At 42.3% G+C, this 17,576-nt stretch overlaps 2 protein-coding genes across 2 annotated transcripts in view; one reads left to right on the top strand and one right to left on the bottom strand.

Moving 5' to 3' along the window:
- vwa5b2 (von Willebrand factor A domain containing 5B2) overlaps positions 1-10,907 on the top strand; it is a 28,258-nt gene extending 17,351 nt beyond the window's left edge. The window contains exons 12-23 of the mRNA XM_088914550.1: positions 1,554-1,668; positions 3,458-3,643; positions 3,775-3,982; positions 4,210-4,496; positions 4,580-4,817; positions 5,165-5,470; positions 6,296-6,433; positions 7,026-7,154; positions 7,621-7,671; positions 8,524-8,623; positions 8,925-9,048; positions 9,384-10,907. Coding sequence (XP_088770676.1) covers positions 1,554-1,668; positions 3,458-3,643; positions 3,775-3,982; positions 4,210-4,496; positions 4,580-4,817; positions 5,165-5,470; positions 6,296-6,433; positions 7,026-7,154; positions 7,621-7,671; positions 8,524-8,623; positions 8,925-9,048; positions 9,384-10,040 — 2,539 coding nt within the window. The 3' untranslated portion in view covers positions 10,041-10,907. The remainder of the gene's footprint in view (positions 1-1,553; positions 1,669-3,457; positions 3,644-3,774; positions 3,983-4,209; positions 4,497-4,579; positions 4,818-5,164; positions 5,471-6,295; positions 6,434-7,025; positions 7,155-7,620; positions 7,672-8,523; positions 8,624-8,924; positions 9,049-9,383) is intronic.
- alg3 (ALG3 alpha-1,3- mannosyltransferase) lies at positions 10,760-17,491 on the bottom strand. The gene is made up of 9 exons (XM_088914549.1): positions 17,303-17,491; positions 16,470-16,569; positions 15,597-15,744; positions 15,261-15,421; positions 14,707-14,827; positions 14,419-14,624; positions 14,236-14,311; positions 13,951-14,096; positions 10,760-12,585 (listed from the first exon to the last, which is right to left on the bottom strand). Exons 1-9 carry the CDS (start codon positions 17,481-17,483, stop codon positions 12,417-12,419), a joined length of 1,308 nt encoding a protein of 435 aa, XP_088770675.1. The 5' UTR covers positions 17,484-17,491; the 3' UTR covers positions 10,760-12,416.
- Between the last annotated feature and the right edge of the window lie 85 nt (positions 17,492-17,576).

The raw sequence follows: 17,576 nt of genomic DNA, 5'->3' as shown, positions 1-17,576 counted from the left end.
CTTTCCCCAGTCTTCAATCTAGCCTGTAGCCAGACTGGGACAGTAATTAGTATGTGTTTGAAATATGCAGGCAAGGAAAGAGAGAGAGAGAGAGGGAGGGGACTGGCGACACCATAACTGCAGGTCATATATTGCAATCACGCTAAGTGCTCCATGCCAAAGCCAACTCTAAACCTCTCTCCACTCTACTGCTCCCCAGGGCAGAACAGCAAACTGATCAGACTAATTTCATTTGTCCTACATCTGTATTCAACAGTGCAGACAGGTACCTTAACCATTCGATTGCCAGTCCCAATCAAATTTCTACAGGATTTTTGTCCAATTATTTTGAGTGATTTCTTGAGATATTATTGTACCTTTATTTTTATGTAATTTGCCTGAAATGTGTTTCATATAATGGAATTTTTAATTCTACAGGGAGCAGATAATGAACCTTAAAATGTATATGCAGTACAGTGTATGTACACCATATATGGTACAGTCTTATGGTAGTTACCCCTAGTCACGTTTTAAAGATGCTTCCTTAGCTTCCCAAAGAAACAGAATGTCAGAAATGCCACAGATGAGAATAGCCCATTCTGCCAATCAAGCTCATTTGGTCCTTTTTGTTTGTAGTGCCATATCTAGGCTGGTTATACTGGGAGCAGATGCCTCCAACAATGAATTCTCTCAAACACCACCACCATCAAATGAGACAGTTCAGAGCTGCCAGTCAATTGTATGTTGGGTAATGGGAAGAAAGTGGAGCACCCACTAAAAACCCAGGTGAACATGTGAAGAACATGGAGAGTCCACACCAGCAGTTCCCAACCCTGGTCCTGAAGGAACACTGTATCTTCTGATTTTTGGCCCAGCTGAGTTCTTCATCACAAGATAATTGATTTTGGCTTTCTATTTGAAGCATGTTTGTAAATTTTCTTTCAGCTCTTAAGAGGTCAAATGGGATATGTGATTGGTACCAACCCTGTAGCAATTTTCCTCCTGCCCTCATTGAGGGTGTGTTGCAGAAGGAGAACACAAATTGTGGAAGTGTCAAATACTGTCATTCCCGCCTGTGTCTGTTCATCATCCATTGATTAACCAGTCAGAGCTCTTTCGTCAGCAGTAACAGCAGGAGGAGAGGCTGTGTAAAGGTCTGCATGCTGAAGTAATGAAAGAAAACTGTACCCTAGAAGAAGAGTATTTTGACACGCAGAACTAGAATAAATGAAGAAATATGTTAAAGTCTAAACAGGCAAGCAGATCAATTAAATTGTTAATCAACACTGGAAATTTGGAGCTCAGATGAAAATTAGCAGACACAGTATTTCTCCAGGACCAGGGTTGGGAATATGTAGCTGCACTAAGATGGAATCGGTCCCAGGAGCTATGAGGCAGTAGTTCTGTGTCACCAATGGGCATAAAGTCACAGTTCAGATCAACTTCCATTCCTGCAATACTTAACTCTACTTGTACTATTGTATGTTCAGGTGGTTTAAAAATAATGCTACAGTTTTATGACTTAAACTTTTTTTACAACCAATTCACTTACCGAAGCATTTTACTGGTTACAGGTGCTTTGGTTTGGGGTTGGGCCCTCTAGCATGTAGGCGACTCCTCCATGGCATCGCCAAGGCGACAGGCGGCAGTACAGAGTTCTTGAGTGAGGAGGAGAGGCTGCAGCCCAAGGTGAGCACTAGAGCAAGCAGCTCCCACAATAGGATGGCCAGCACCTGAAGTGGACTGGGGAGAATCCATGTGCAGAGCAGCAAGGGAAAGTTATCACTCTATGTATTATGCTTCCAGGATATTGGGGTCTCAATTGGGGAACAGTGGAGTCTCGTTGTCTGCTAATTGACATACTTGCGATTCGGTCTGGCTGATGGGGTCTTGGATGAAAGAAGAGCGGTGCAGGATGAAACCGATTTGAAGGCTGTTAACCACAGCTTTCAAATTAGAAGCGCAACAGACTAGGATTGAAAGAGCTAGGAAGTGAGCTACTCCCTGCCCCCTGCTCCTGGCCCAGCACCTGCATCTTAAGGTGATCTTGTTTTTATACTTTAACAAAGACTCTGGTTCTGTGTCTGTTGCTTGGGGAATGACAGGCTGAAGACAACTTGACGGTTCTATTGCATCACTGCAGTGCGGGGTGATAGTCATAGAGGCAGAGAGAGAAAGTGCGAGCCTAATGTAGAAAAGGATTCATGTGGTTTTAATGGATAACTATAGGTTGGTGATTACTGTTGTTTCTTTTGCTGTAGTTGAGCAATTTTATTTAAATTGATTTAAAGCCAATGCATTAGTACTTTAATTATCATATAAGTTATCATATAACTATACGTACTACGTACAATATTGTAGTGTATTATGCAATGGTATAGGGGTAGACTCGGCTATACTACAGTATTTGATTCACTGCACCGCATCCTTGCAAATGTGGAGACCCAGCTGTAAATTAATTTTGGATTTTAATTAAATGTTCTTAGTGTCATTTTGGTAGTTTTGCCAACTTTTGAGAGGGTGGCTGGAGCACAGGTAATAAGTTGCTTTAGCCTCAAAATGTAAAATTAGGTAAAAAGCAAAAATGAGAGAAGCAGAAAAGAACCCAATATGTTACCTCCTGTGTTGCTAGCTGGTAAATAACTCCTCTGGTAGTGATTGATGGCAACCTGACTGTTTAGTGCTACATTGATCAAGTCCTGAGACCCACGTACACTAACTGCCCTACATCCTGAGATGACATAATTCCAGCAGGACAACATACAGTACCTCCTCATGCTGCTCCTGTAACTAGAGGTTTCTTGTGGCATGAAACTATAACTCCGCTGTTCTGCTTATCAGATGTAAACCACATTGATTATTTTTAGGATGAACATATGAACTCTCAAGCTGTGACTTTCACAGTAGAGCCCTTGAAACAGTAGTTAATACAAATGCTAATCAGCGTAACTAATTTAGTAATTTACCAGCCATGTCTGTTTAATGAAATGTATTTTTACAGAATTATGAATTGTAGCACACTTGCTACAATTTTTGTCATCTTTTTGATTATAGCTTTGTTAATTTTTTTTTGCAACTGATGTTTCCTTTCATGCTTGAGTATATATATATATTCTGTATATAAATAGCAGATACTTTTTTTCCATAGTTCTAACAGAAAGTAATGCACGTTTGCCGTTTCTTGGTGATTTTTCACTTCAATTGTTCATCATTTATATTTCTACTGTAGCTAGTTCACCAAATAGGCCAAATACATGACTGAAGAGTCTGAATTTTCTCTGAAATTCCATAGTTAATAGTTCTACATTTGTTATTGTAATCGTTAATTTTCTTTCTCATTCTAAAATCATTCCTTTTGATTTTAATTTCAGGATTTTTAGCTTCCATTGTGTCTAGGAGAACAGATCCCTGTAGAATTGCCAAACCATTTCTAGTACAAAAACACCTCTCATGATTTCCTAACTTTGCTTCATCTCAGCTGATGAACTCCCTGAAGAAGGCCTTTGAACCTGCAATTACCGACATTCGAATTGACTGGTATGTGCCAGATAACATGGAGGCACTTCTCTCGCCCAATGAAATTGCCCCGCTCTATCCTGGTGACTGCTTGATTGGCTACTGCACTCTGTATGACGTATCTTCCTTTCGAAGCAGGAAGGCTGGGGTAAGTTTAGAGGGACTTTCCATCCTAAAGCACAGTTACACAACCTGTTGTGAATTAGATATTAGAACTTACCCAAGACAATCTTCCTGTTCCATAATTGAATGGATCTCTGTTCTTTGTCCCAACTGAAGGGTCATGGAGCCAAGGGGCTATCTCGGGGGTCGGTCAGTTCTGTATTTGCTCAGTCTCAGGATGAGCTCTCCACTCCCTCCACTGCAGATATCCGGCGCCCCTCTCCGGGGCCCTCCGAACGCTGTGACATTGAGGAGGCCCTCAGAGAGATCTCTCGAGAGATTTCTTCTGAATTTTCCTGTGCCAGGCCTACGGACACAGGCACAGGTCAATAGTTATGTTGATTTTTTTGTATACATATTTTCTCTTGCTCTCACGGCACTTATTTCACACTTTTTATTCATTAACCTGTTTAGGTTTTTATGACAAACCTTACATTTAAAAGAGCAACAGTTAAGTTACAGTGTAAAGCATAGAGCTTAAAGTCCCGTATCGAAAGCTCATACTTTCTGACAATCGAAACTGAAAACTTGACACAAGGTTGTGTACTGCAGGAGGGGAGATGGAGTCATCGAGCGATGTCCGGAAGAGGATCCTGCAGGCCTCATACATTCAGGAACAGTATGTACTAACGCGATGCTCCGTCAGCAGTGAGAGAGGCCTGCCTCATGGCTCCTCGAGCAGTGAATCTCCAGGTGCCCGTGACCTCGTCTTGGAAACAGGCTCTCTGCCCCAAGGTCTGGAAAAGGTGTCACAGCCAGAAAGGAAGAGCCTGTCACGGTGGGAGTCCCCTTGGAAACAGGCCCCCGCACCACCACGCAATGAATCCTCAAATGGAAAGGTGAGAAAAGCCTTGTGGGTCCGTGGCATTTTTACTGAGCGCCACGTCTTCAGTGTTAACCTCTGGCCCACCCTGCCTTGCAGGCGGGGGCAGTGCCCAACTCGGAGGAGTCTCGCTGGAGGCAGAGGACGCTGGCACGCTCGGCCATGTCGGGCCGCAGCTTCTCCTCTCCGCAGGGCGAGCTGGACATGCACCGGCTGCGGCGGGCGCTGGAGAAGGTGTCATTCGACCAGACACTTGGCGGGAGGCTGGAGGAGAGCGACGGGGAGACGCAGCCTACGCCCCGGGGAGCTCTCTCCCGCAGGAGCCTCACCGACTCCAGTGAGCATGGTGCAGCTTCCTGTAGACCTGTAGAGTTGCCATTGTGTGGGCAATGTGATAGCAGTTCATGCTAGAACTGTTTCCTGGTAAAATAAATTAATAAATTATAATGCAACACTGCGTAACAGTGTCAGAGTTCATTTAACAACACATCCACACAGCATCAAGGCTGTAGAACAGTGAGCAAAGACCATGTGAATAGTATTGTAGGATGCCTGAGCAACACGATAAAGGGTGGTTTGTAGAGGAGAAGGCTCTGTAAAGATTGTCTGAACTGCTAATTACTTCTAACAGTGATCCTGAATGTGAGACTATGAATGACCTTTCTTCTCTTCCCCTGGCTTCAGACAGCCTCCTGTTCCCTGCCTCCCCGCTGGACTGGGACTCCTTTACAGATCCTGAGTATCTCTTCACTGCGGCTCCTGCTGAGGAAACCCCTCCTCCTCTGACCCAGTGCCGTTCCATCATTCAAGGCCTTTTGGCTGGCAAGCCAGTGTCCTGGGAAGTGAAGGTCAACCTGGAGCTGTTGCTGGTTCCACAGGGGCCTGGCAGCAGAACAGATGGCTGGGAGGAGATGATGCATCAGCTGACTGCTCGTTCTGTCATCCGGGACTTTGAGAACATGGCTGAGAGAGAGTCAGACATTGAGCATGGTGAGAAAGAAGCACCCGACAGGGTGGATACTGTATGTGTATGTCAGTCTTCATGTTAGACGTGCACCAGGTGTAATAAAACAATCTACTGGTCCTTGAGTAGGATACTCATTGAGCTATGAGTGCCATTGAAAGCAAAATTCTGACTATTTCAGATTAGTTAACAAAATTTTAACAATTTTTGATACCCAACCAATTTGGAAATGTCAGCTATTTTGTTACATCCCAAATCACAGAGATTCGTGAACTAAGCAGAGAGGATTAAGGGAAGGCAGGCATATTGAGTGTAGATTTCTTCTACACTAAAGCAAACACCTTTACTGTTTGAGCAATAGCAAACAGCAAACTCAACAGCAAATTCATTTTTGAAATGCAAATTAGCTTGTGATATCATACTGATATTGTGAAACAGCATTTAATCAATGAATTCCAATACTTTGGGAGTTTTTTCCTTATCACTGAAGTTATATCCTTGTGGGTGCCTATAAATTATTACAAGCTTGGTCATTCATCAGCTCAGCACGCTGTGATCCATTTGATTGCAGGCAAATGTTTTCCATTTGTTTCCCTACAAACTTCTTTCCTGAATTCAGATCTTTTCCTTCTAGGAACCCACTCATTGGGTGTTGCTGATGATTTGGATTTAGAGGGGTTTTTTTTTTCAAAGTTGTGGATGTAAAGAACATGTATTATACATTTACTCTTGACAGTCTTTCTTTGTGGTTATCAGAAATGTGGCTTAACTGTTGGCAAACTGAAGATTGTTACTCTAAGTTCGGTCACCATAGGTTTTTGTATCCTAAATGTCTTGTTTTTTGTGAACAGGGCCAGCTAAGAGATATCGTACGAAAGCCATTCAAACAAGCAAGGGCTGTAACACCATCAGCATGTACACAGCCTTCACAGTTGTCGACGCCAGCACTAACGAGGGCTTGGTAGGCTCTTTGGAAGTGCGAAATGCAGGTACAGTACTTCACTGATGCTTTGACAAGGTCAACAGAACATTATAACCTAAGTGCATTTAGAAATGAAGATAAGATTGTGTTCTATTTTGGTGTGTGAAGGAAAAAAATGGACTGCCTTCCCTTTGAGGCATATTTAAAATGTTGTCTGAGCATCTTTTAAGTGTGAATGCCTGTGTGTGTGCCCTGCATTCGACTGGCGTCCCGTCCACGGTGAGTCACACCTTGCACCCACTGCTTTCTGGAATAGACTCCTCCTTGAGCCTGAATTGGATGAAATGGTTAAAAACTGGATAGTAATGAATCGTCTAAAATTTCATTGTCTTAATGACAAAAATGTAAAACTACAATGCCCAAGTCAAAATACAGTTAAGGTTTTACCTTCGTAATTTGTTGTACTGTACCTTTGTCGAAATCACAAAAGAAAGATCAATTCTGTATGTACTGTGTGTGTACAGTGTAATACAGGGGAGAAAGGCATGCCCATTCCAAGCTGTTTCTTAGTGTGCTGCATTAGAATTGAACGAATTACATTGTTAAAAAGTTCACGTCTTCCGACATATTGGATTAATCTTGAGTTCTGTGATTGACAGGGGTGCGTTTTGGGACTCACAGGAGCTCCCACTCAGGCAGTCGGCGGCAGAGGACATACTCTATGGGGCTGGGCCGCAGACCTTCCAGCCACGACTCAGAGGAGTTTGAAGACACATTCTTGTCCACAGGTAATGCCTCACACCTCTCTGGTTCCCTCTACCTTCGCTGTTCTACAGACTGACATGCAACGGACGGCAGCCCTTTTCATGGCCAGTATCCTCCAGAGAAAACACTGTATTTCCTGATCTGTTCGTATTCTCAGAAATGGTAAAAACGATGTTTCATTTCAGCTTTCCAGTCACGTATCATTATGATCATGCATACCCCGAAGAATATTTAATGTGCCTTAAGGGATGTAATCCAACTCACCAAAAACTGAGAGTAGGTACATGGGCAATCCATATGGTAAACCATTAAGCCCCATTTAATGGTGCTATATTATTAGAAACTGAAAAAAGGTTTGAAGATATTTGGCACATCGGATAATTTGGTTACTAGTAGCAAATTAATCCCGGTATCTCCCTCAGTTTCTTCTTGAAATATTCCAAAGTTTCAGTAAATAAAATGTACCCACTTCTCCTCTTCTGTCCCCAGACAGGGATGATACTCCTGCCTCACCTCGCAGCATGACATCCTGCGACAGCAGTGAGTACCTCCAGTACCTGTTTAATGTGGCGTCGTGTCTTTCATTCTTAAAAGTTAAAATACTTCATTACATTATAACCACCACGGTACTGGGTAATTCCAGTATTCAGGATGCTGATGTGCTTAGTGGAGTTTATAACAAAAGTTCAGGAGAGATGACAACAACCAAGTACAATCGGACTCAGCTGTCGGTAATTAGCAATCGCTCCTGACAATCCATTCCTCTCCCAGACGCTATAAATACCTACGAGATCCCTATCTCTCTCTCTTGCATCCCACCTCCACCTCTGCAGCTACCCCTAGGTCACCCTGCACGGGGGTCCTAGTCTCCTTGTCCTCTGGCCGGGTGGCCAGCCCTCAGCCAAGCGGGTTAAACCACAATTTCGCTCCATGACGCTTTCGTCTTGGGTGTTGTCATTCCTAGTGAATTCCAAAGATTCCTTATGGTGGGATGCAGTATAAAGCTGACCCAGGTTCACATTCTTTTGCTGTTTATAGACCATGTGAAGGATGCTCCGTACTGTAAAAGAAATGCCTTTGTGTATAGTTCGGGTGTGAGGATTGTTTTTTATTAGATTTTGCTGTTTATTTTCACTGTATAACCAAGTCACAGCTAAAACCCCTTTGATGAACCAGCTTCAGGTGTGAAATAAATTCATTAAAATATACAGAATTCAGACTGATAAAGCATCCTTGAAATGTGGAATGGGTCTCCTGTTACAGCTCATCCAAATAATAAGCAAGTCTCTTTTTTTTTGAGGAGAGTGCTGCTCGCATTTCAAAATCAATATAGCAGAGCTCTGGCATGCTAGGCCTGTTTCACATATCACTAATATCTGCTGTGTTGTGAAGGTACAGGAAGTAGCTGGTACCCAGCCAGCCCCTCCGCCATGTCAGTGCGTTCCCAGCGCTCTGTGGAGAGCAAGTCTGTGGACAGCTTCTTTGGCTCCAGGTAAGCCCTTGTCATGACTCACAGCATGGCACTTGAAGGAATTATTCATTTTCCATTGAATGTCTCTTAAGTTTCTGGCTTATGTAAACACTCTTTGTTTCATGATGGTTACAGCACTATCCAAGGCATGTGCATGTCAGACTAAGAAAAGCTGATGTGATATCAAAAAGAATGCCTTTGATAAAAAAAACCCTAAAATGGTAGTGAAAAGTAAACAAATTACTTACAGTTTTAGTGAGGAATGCCAAAGATGGCTGTAAAGCTCAGCTGTTTAAGGGTCAGTATGTGCATTTGTGCGCAGATTCAGCCTAGGAAGACTCAGAAGCTCCAACTCCTCAGCAAAGCAGGTGCCACTCAAGCCACATTGTCTGTCTGCTGAGACAGAGAGATCCTCTGAAACAGAGACTATCGACTACCTGCCTCTGGTAAGGCTGCCGCACAGTTATCCAACCGTTGTACTCCAGATGCATATACTGCACCCTGCTGGCTTTTTCAGGTACTACAGTGAGCACTGGAGTTTTTTGGTATGAAACCAAGAAAAACCATCAATGTTTGTTTACCTTCCCTTCTTAGGTGAAGGATACACATCACTTTGCCCCATAATAGTCTATCTTCCTTTCTTTTTCCAAAATAAGTAAAAAATACACTGATTTTAAAACCAAGAACAATGTACACATGCTTACTGCGCACACAGTATTGCAAACGCTAATGTACAGAATATATTGACATGCCCCTTTTCTCCCTGTCACTCTGAGTTTAGGTGCGCCTCCAGCTGGCGTCGGGGGCGTTCCTCCTCACTGATCTGTACTCGGAGTACGTTCAGATCCCCCTGGAGCGCCTGAAGAGAGCCTCCCCCTTCTCCAGCCACCGCAGCAGCCTGAGCCCCCCATCCCGCTGCACCTCCCCCCGCACCCCTGCCAAGCCCGCGGTCCCTCACGCCCCGGAAGCCCAGCCGGGACCCAGCCGGGAGCGGTTCTCCGAGGGGGACCCAATGAACGCCCTCCTGGACTGCCTGAGCTCAGACGGGGTGTGTTCCGACCCGGGCGGGGGGTTCCAGCAGGCGGACAGCGGGCGAGGCTCAGAGACAGACATGTTTGAGGGCTCACCCTTGCTTTCCGAGTCCGGAGGGGCCAGTCTGGAGCCCTCAGGGGAGCAGCTGGCTCAGCAGGACCTGCAGAGCTCCAGCTGGGCGACCGCGGTGGCGCTGGCCTGGCTGGAGCACCAGTGCGCGGGGTTCTTTGTGGAGTGGGAGCTCATTGCTGCCAAGGCCGACTCCTGGCTGCGGGCCCAGCAGCTACCCGAGGGCATAGATCTGGCGGGCTTAAAAGGGGCGGCACGGCAGCTGTTTCTGCTGCTGCGCCACTGGGATGAGAACATCAAACTCAACATGCTGTGCTACAATCCCAACAATGTGTGAATCCAAGGGATAAAGACTGGGATTACTCGAATCAATACAATCCTATTCCCAGTGGTTCGCCACTAATAATAGTATACCATTCAGTGTGCATTAAGAGCTACCTTTATAAGCAAAAGTAAATATTGGATTTTGCCATTTTGATTTCTTGACATAATGTTCCTTCCCTGTTGGCAGCTCCATTTCTTAAGAGTTAAAGCTTTTCTTAAGACTTTTGTGTTTTTGAAAAGCTAGAAATGGTAATTTTACCTGCTTTGCTGATTTAAAACAGCACACAAATTCAAACGATTTTCTGCATTTATCTGCCATTTAAACAGGGTAATCACTTCTTGTCAATAAATCTGAAATGACATAAAATTTGCTTATTTAGATAATTGTATGGCAGTGAGTGGTGTGCGTGGCAGACTCTGTTCCTGATAACAGTGGATCATAAGAATCTGACAGCTCTGTGACCTGACTCATTGCTGTTCAGGTTACTTGAAGGCTTTCTGTAATGGGTTTGGAGGAAGGAGGCCAAATCTTGTAACTGGAAACGTGCTGCATGCACTCTGGTTTTGGATGCTTTATTACCCAAGGTGCCAACACAATAAACCAAATAGTTTTTACTCAGTTTCTCACCGCAAGGTTTGAAGAATAAAAATGGCTTATGCATTAATGTGTTGTGAATGTACATGAAAATCAGTATATACTTCCAAATTGAAAACATGTTTAGAAAGAATAGTTTTATTTGCTTTTATTTTTAAGATGTGGTGTGTATGGAATGAAATAGTACTTTGAATCAATTTTACTGTTAAATTCTGTACAGCATATTCAGAAATAAAATAAATGAACAGAACTCATTTCTGTTTGAAACAAACCAATCTTCAAAAAGGTTGCAAGAGTTTCTTTCACCCATCATGTACAGGTTCCTAAATAAGAAAACTTGTTAACCTTTTCCAACGATAATTGGACACTAATATTACAAAAGGGCAATATATATAGCTGTGTGCTATGGAAAACTAAACCCGACCCAATTCCCTCTCTGCAAACGTCAAGCATACACACTTCACCAATAATCCTAAACATAGAATTTTATTTAGTTTAAATCCCCATTTAACACAACTCAGTCAAACCAATAAGGATTCTCAAAGTTTTCTGAAGAATCCCAATTTAAACAAAATCAAACATATAATGAGTATAAATACTTCGAGTCTTAATGAAATGCTAAAGCACAACTGCAGGTCATCTGAAAAATCTTAATCATTATTAGAGCAGGTCGACTGTATAAGAATTGATCAATTTTACAGACAGGCTAGAATTAGGGTTACACACTTCCTTCTTGTGGGGGCCTTCTAGATCTTTTTCCAACCCCTGGTTGGCACCTTTGTCACAGGATATTAATGCTGAAGACAACACTGGAAGCTGTCATAATTTTGAGAAATTAATAATATTCAAAATTTAGACAACTGTTTAGAATAATCCCTTGTACATTCAGTTCCATTACACATCTGGAGATATGAATAATTAAGAAATACCCCTTTTCTGTCCCCAGTACATGCCCAAAAATACTGTATAAAGTTAAAAACGCATGTGAGCTATTCCAATAAACACGCATGGCAGGTTGCATGTACCCCTTGTGTCATTTTTAAAGTATAAAAACACAACCAAATGCGCGTACCTGATTTTTGCAGATTAATGAATCAAGTGACCAATGGAGCAAGCTGTAATAAAGAAGAAAACTAAAAGATGTTTCAAGGTACAGCATTATTAACTGGTATTTTAACATGAGCACCTTTCTGAAACAAACAAGACCTATTTACTGCTTTCCTAAACAAACAGTGTTTAACAAGACCTAGGGTGAAGATGAAAAAACAAATTCAGAAAGATGTGGAGAAAAAAGTCAATTACTCAACATTACATTTTGAGGAATCTGACAGTCATCAGACTATACTTTACAGACTTCACCAACGGAGAGGCTGTTTGGACCATCATGACAACAATTTGCAAAAAATGTAGTAAAAAATATATATATTACAAACTGTCCTTCAACACTGGTGAAACTCTATTTGATTTCACACCTGAATTTTTAAATCTTCGAGCGTAGGAATTCCACATAAAACAGCAAATTAGGTCTTAAAAAATTAAAACAAAAGGGAGACATGAAAAAATTGTGTAATCTAAATTTTACCATTTTACTGTCAATCAACGGACTGCACGACTTTTAGTCTCTGAGCTATGGAAAGGACAAGCTGCCTTTTCTGTTTCTGGAGACTAAAAGAATAGGTTTTTCGGGGGGATTTAAGACTGGTTTCTTTGACCTCTGCTTTTCCCTGCTGCACCTCATACAGTATGTCCTCGTTCCCAGAGCTTGTGGTCCAGGCAGGATGCACAGGTGTGAGCTCACTGCTGTTTCCGTTGCCGAGCGGACTCCATGGCAACAGGGGCGGGGGGCGGGGCATGCCACAGGGACAGCAGGATGATGAGGTGACAGACGTGCAGCGCGGCGGAGCTGTAGACGGTGGAAGGGTAGGTATTCCATGACAGCTCGATCAGCCCCAGGATCAGCACCCTGCCACGACAGTTATCCCTTGTTATTTCAACCCTGTCGTCAGCCTGCTGCCACCCCACTCTTAAATCACTCCTGAACTGGATGATAATAATAATAATAATAATAAAAAACTTTATTTTATATAGCGCCTTTAACGGTGTCTTCTCAAAGCGCTTGATAACACAATTCAATGCTTGTGCATCACGTTCAGTCCATACTCACAACCCTGCTAAAGTGAGTTTCGTGTTTCAGTTTTCTGGTTTTTAGTTATTATATATTATATTATATATGCTGCTTCACAGGCTGTGAGTAATTTCCTGGTGTTTTTGTTCAGATTGTCATAGTTACTAACAATTCTGTCACTATTCGACATTATGTTTAGCGAAATGGTATTATACTAAAAAACAGAATTATATGCCAAAGTCTTACAGTAATATTTTATTGTTCTGATGTTACTTTGCTTTTTAAGCACTTTTTCTGCATTAAACTTTGACAGCTCCTTTTCAGAAGCTGTTTTATTGTTAGCTAATGTAAAAATAGTTTTTTGTTGCATTTATGTTAAATGTCATCAGAGAACACACAATACACCACCCTGACAGAATAAAGAGAGCAACAAAATGATAGAGGAAGCAACTGGATTTTAGAATATACCCAGATCTTAAATAAGCAAGCTATATCAGAGAGGTAAACTAGACAATAAAAACATGGCATACTTGTTTATATTACTGAATGTTGTAACACTCTCTCTAATACCCTATATGGCTGAATGAAGGAGAGACAAAATAAATTAGGTTTCTTCTAGTGTCTAGATAATGCTACAGTGATTAGTGATTCCCTAATTGGTTGATAACAAAAAAAGACCCTTAAATTTTGACATGTTCAGGTAAGAAAACAATTATATGAAAAAAAATGTAACTACTTCTTTAAATTAATTACTTCAAATATCTGTTCACTACTTCACTGTTAGGTGTTTTGCAGATCCCTATTCTAGGGGTACTGAAGACAGGATGCCTCCTACAGTGAACTAATGACCCCTAAACAACAACAACAAGTAGTTATTTACATCTCCAAATCAATTAAACAGGAATCAAAAATTTGAGGATTGTTACAAAGCCAAAAATTAAACTTCAGTTCAGTGTTTTGTCATGCATCTGTCACATACGTAACATCTGCTGGCAGCCCAAATGAAATCATCAATCCAATATTATTAATAAAAGTAAAATCCAATCTACACACGTGTGAAAGGGCTCAAGTATTGCTACCTGATAATTCTGAGGGTCAGTTGTAAATGAACGCATTTAGAGATACTATATGCATGACCTGACCTCCTGCACCTGATCTGACTACAGAATGCCTACAGAAATATCAGAGTGGCCAGAATCCCACCTGAGCAGGTGTGCCAGCTTCTTCACTCCACCACTCCACAGCAGGTAGGGCAGGGTGTGGAAGTACCAGACATAGAACTGATAGTGCAGTGAGCGGCTAAAACACACACCGATGAAGTTGGATGTAAAGAGAGTGAAGACAATCTGTGCAAGGTGGTTAGGGAAGGATCGAATGATGACAGCAGACAGCATAAATCACAGTCACAGGCGTTGTCATACGGTGCCAAAAAAACTTGCAGGAACTTTCTACTGAAGAGCTTGTCAGTAAATATGTATAAAGGATATGATCCGCAGTGGGTTTCTGCAATGGCTGTGGCCGCTGGCCTGGGTCCTTCAGTAATGTTGTAAGACTTTTGCCAGACCTGAAATCAAACAGGACTGATTTTATTTTCATCTACATGGATGTCAGTACATAAACAATACAGAAACTGGCTCTCAAGGAACCCTAGAGCACACTTGGCTTTCCTACCTGTTCCATCGCCACATAGCAAAAAGAAGCAAGGTGAGCAAGTGTGCCCCCAACAGGGCAAGGTGGAAATAACGGCTCAAAAAGACCTCCTCGGGCAGAAACCGCCAGTTAACGGTCCACTTGAAGAGAAACTGGCGACCCAGGTCAAAAGAGCGGCTCATATATCCCAGGGGATTCTCCAGGAGGAAGGGAAAGCCCAGTAACACCTAGGACAAAGAAGGAGCAAGTGTTAATTACAGCTCAAGAGGTAGAGGAAAATATTCTACCACAACATGGTGCTTTACAAACCTGGATTGCAGCACAAAGGGCTAGCCTGGGAAGGGTCTTAACCAAGCCAAACTCCCACAGGAGCAGGAAAAGCAGGCCAGGAGCGAAGAGCAGCACGTTCATCTTCACAGACACTGCTAAACTGTCCACAACAGGAGAAGAGAGACAAGTCAACTTCTACCAACTGCAGAAAACCACTCACAACAACTTGTAGTTGTTCACTGAAGCATCTAAAGACAGTGGAGAGGTGCTGTATTCAGGTGGGTATGTGTTGTAAAGAAGGGCCTTCTTTACCTCTAAATTCTTAACAGTGTATATATGCAGTATAGTAACACAGAGAAATCAGTTACAAGATTTAGAAAAGTGAATGGGATCTATCAGTTACTTACTATAAAAAAAATATACTCAAACATCTGAATGTGTAATTGAGAGCATTATGATACTTTTGGGCAAGACATTAAAGAAACCATTTATATCAGCTTTATACAGTTAAATGACAGTCTTTAGAAGTTAAACATTGGCCAGGGGACAGTATATACAGCTGACCTCAGCCAGCAAGACTGATTTAGACTTGCCTGTAGAGCCCACAGCCCATGGTCCAGTGGCCATCCAGGAAGAGATTGAGAGCACCAAAGAATAGCAACATCGCCACGGGGTCATTGAAGAGACGCAGGACGAAAATGGAGTGGATTCGATAGGAGGCACAGCACACAAAGAAGAACACATAGGGAGGAACCTGGATTACATCACCGGGGTTAGAGAAACAAGTGAGGAGCACATCAGGGACAACTCTAAAAGCTTAGATTTTAAAAACTTTGCCAAGTCATGCGTGTATAACTGTCCTTCAGAGTCTAATGCCCTTCCCAAAACTGGATCAATTAAATCAACGCCAATTACTCCCACAAACTCACCTTCTGGGTACGGTGATATATACGGAAGACTAGCAGCAGCATGATGAGGTAGAAGGCAGCAAACAAGTACTGTCCCAGCCGAATATTCACCCCATGATCAGTCACGTAGTACAGCACCGTGAATATGTAGACAAACCCAGCTGGGTACCTAGAAGGATAAACCCGGTACAGATGTGGTCCAGTATCACTTTCCTTCTTTGAAATTCAAATTCACAGAGCTCATCCAATTACCACAACCAATGAATTACAGCACTACCAAAGCAATATTTTATTTTAAGAATGATTACTTACCCTTCCCCACCCCATCTCTATACTCCTGCTTGAAATCCTGAATTATTACCCTGCCTGATGCAATACCCCAAAGCTGTGTCAGCCAAGGACCACTGAAGCCTTTCTTCTGTGAAGATGATCATACCTTCTTGTGAAATTCTGTGTACATGCAAAGGGGGCCACACAGAACATGTTTCTATGGATAAGGACAGAGCATAACAGAAGGCACTTACACTGCTGACGTCCATGAGAGGCTGTGCAGAGCACTCCTGTGGTATAAAACAGCCAGTACACATGCTGATGTGGTGCCGTCTGTTGCGTGCTGTCCTCATTAACAGGAACATGTTTCTATCTGGTCCCATTTTTACGCACCTAATTTCATTGCTGCATTGTGCAGGTTCATGGCAGGTTTTTTAACGACCTCCGGGTTTATCAAACCTATCACACTCTCCGGATAGTGCCTGTACTGTTTCAGAGCACACTTCATCAAGCAACCTACCTCTCAAATATGACAGGCTCTGAAATCCTAACCTTGTTGTATCCACAATGAACAGAATAAAAATGGAGATTTCTAAAACATTACATTACGAGAAAACAACTTACACCAGCGGTCCTGTATCTCCCTTCAGCTGGGTGTAATCGTATGTGCCATTAATAACTCCTTCCACTTCGTCCATGTAAGCTTTCCAGTCTATTTCTGTGTCTTAGGCATGCAGAGAGAGTGAAAGACGAATAGGGTCAATCTACGGTTAAGAACAACTAAAACAACAAAACAAAAACAATGTAGCAGTCACAGTAATTCAAAATACAGAATTATGTAATCAAAAGAAACTGATGCCTTTATGAGCATATAGCCTAAACAGAGGACGTCATTTAGAACGCGTCTGTTTAGTTTATAAACGATGTATGTTTTGTTCAAAAAATGAAAACTGTTTCATTTCAGATGGTTAATTGAATAAATAAACGTCATATAATTAAATAGCTACGAAAGTAGGCTTATCCTTTTACCTACTACACACGAAAATATTACTTCAAGAGACAAAATATGATATTTTGTTATTCAGCTACTGTCCTCCACGTATTGGAATTTCTTTGAATCCCATTTGAATTTGCTATCGTGCTTCAAACGTGTTTACACCGAGCAACATTATGTAAATTTGCTGTCTAACTCTCACCGAGTCTAGCTGCAGTACATATTGTGCAGTGAGAATACATTTTTAGTACGAAGCACGAACTAGTGAAAAAAGTTACAATTACAAACGCAAGTGTTAATGAAGTGAACTACGTTTTATTTCCAATGCAATTCCTTTTTTTTCCCCGAAAGTCCGGTGTTAATATTTTGTCGAAACCACATTTAAACTCGACGTGGCACAAGAGCTTTCCAGCACGAAATTGTCACACGAGCACATTTCACGTATACCCGCAGTTTCGCTTACAAGCCACTCTGTTTATCACCCATATGTTGATCCAGATCTCCGCTATCCACAGCACTGCAGCGACCAAAAACGTGTACTCGGCTTTGAACAAGATCAAGTGCTTTTCCTGCCATAGTGTACGTAGAGTCCCCCAGATACGAGACGGCGGACCCCCACATTTCTTCCTCCCAACCCCAGCCATCTCAATACAAGGAGAAAGACATCAGTGTCGCTAAAAACGAAGACCCTTCCGGTACTTTCTATGCTCCTGCAACAACAGAGATCGACATTTAAA

This window comes from Atractosteus spatula, chromosome 4, assembly GCF_055471065.1.
Source record: "Atractosteus spatula isolate fAtrSpa1 chromosome 4, fAtrSpa1.hap1, whole genome shotgun sequence".
NCBI classification, from domain to species: domain Eukaryota; kingdom Metazoa; phylum Chordata; class Actinopteri; order Semionotiformes; family Lepisosteidae; genus Atractosteus; species Atractosteus spatula.
The sequence above is the reverse complement of the archived record's forward strand: the minus strand, read 5'-3'. Positions and strand labels throughout refer to the sequence as shown.

Coding starts and splice junctions, on each gene's coding strand:
- alg3 (XM_088914549.1), bottom strand. CDS start 17,483: ATGGCTGGGGTTGGGAGGAAGAAATGTGGGGGTCCGCCGTCTCGTATC. Junction 16,570..17,302: donor GGTGATAAACAGAGTGGCTT/GTAAGCGAAACT, acceptor TGCATGCCTAAG/ACACAGAAATAGACTGGAAA. Junction 14,828..15,260: donor ATGGGCTGTGGGCTCTACAG/GCAAGTCTAAAT, acceptor TGTTGTGGACAG/TTTAGCAGTGTCTGTGAAGA.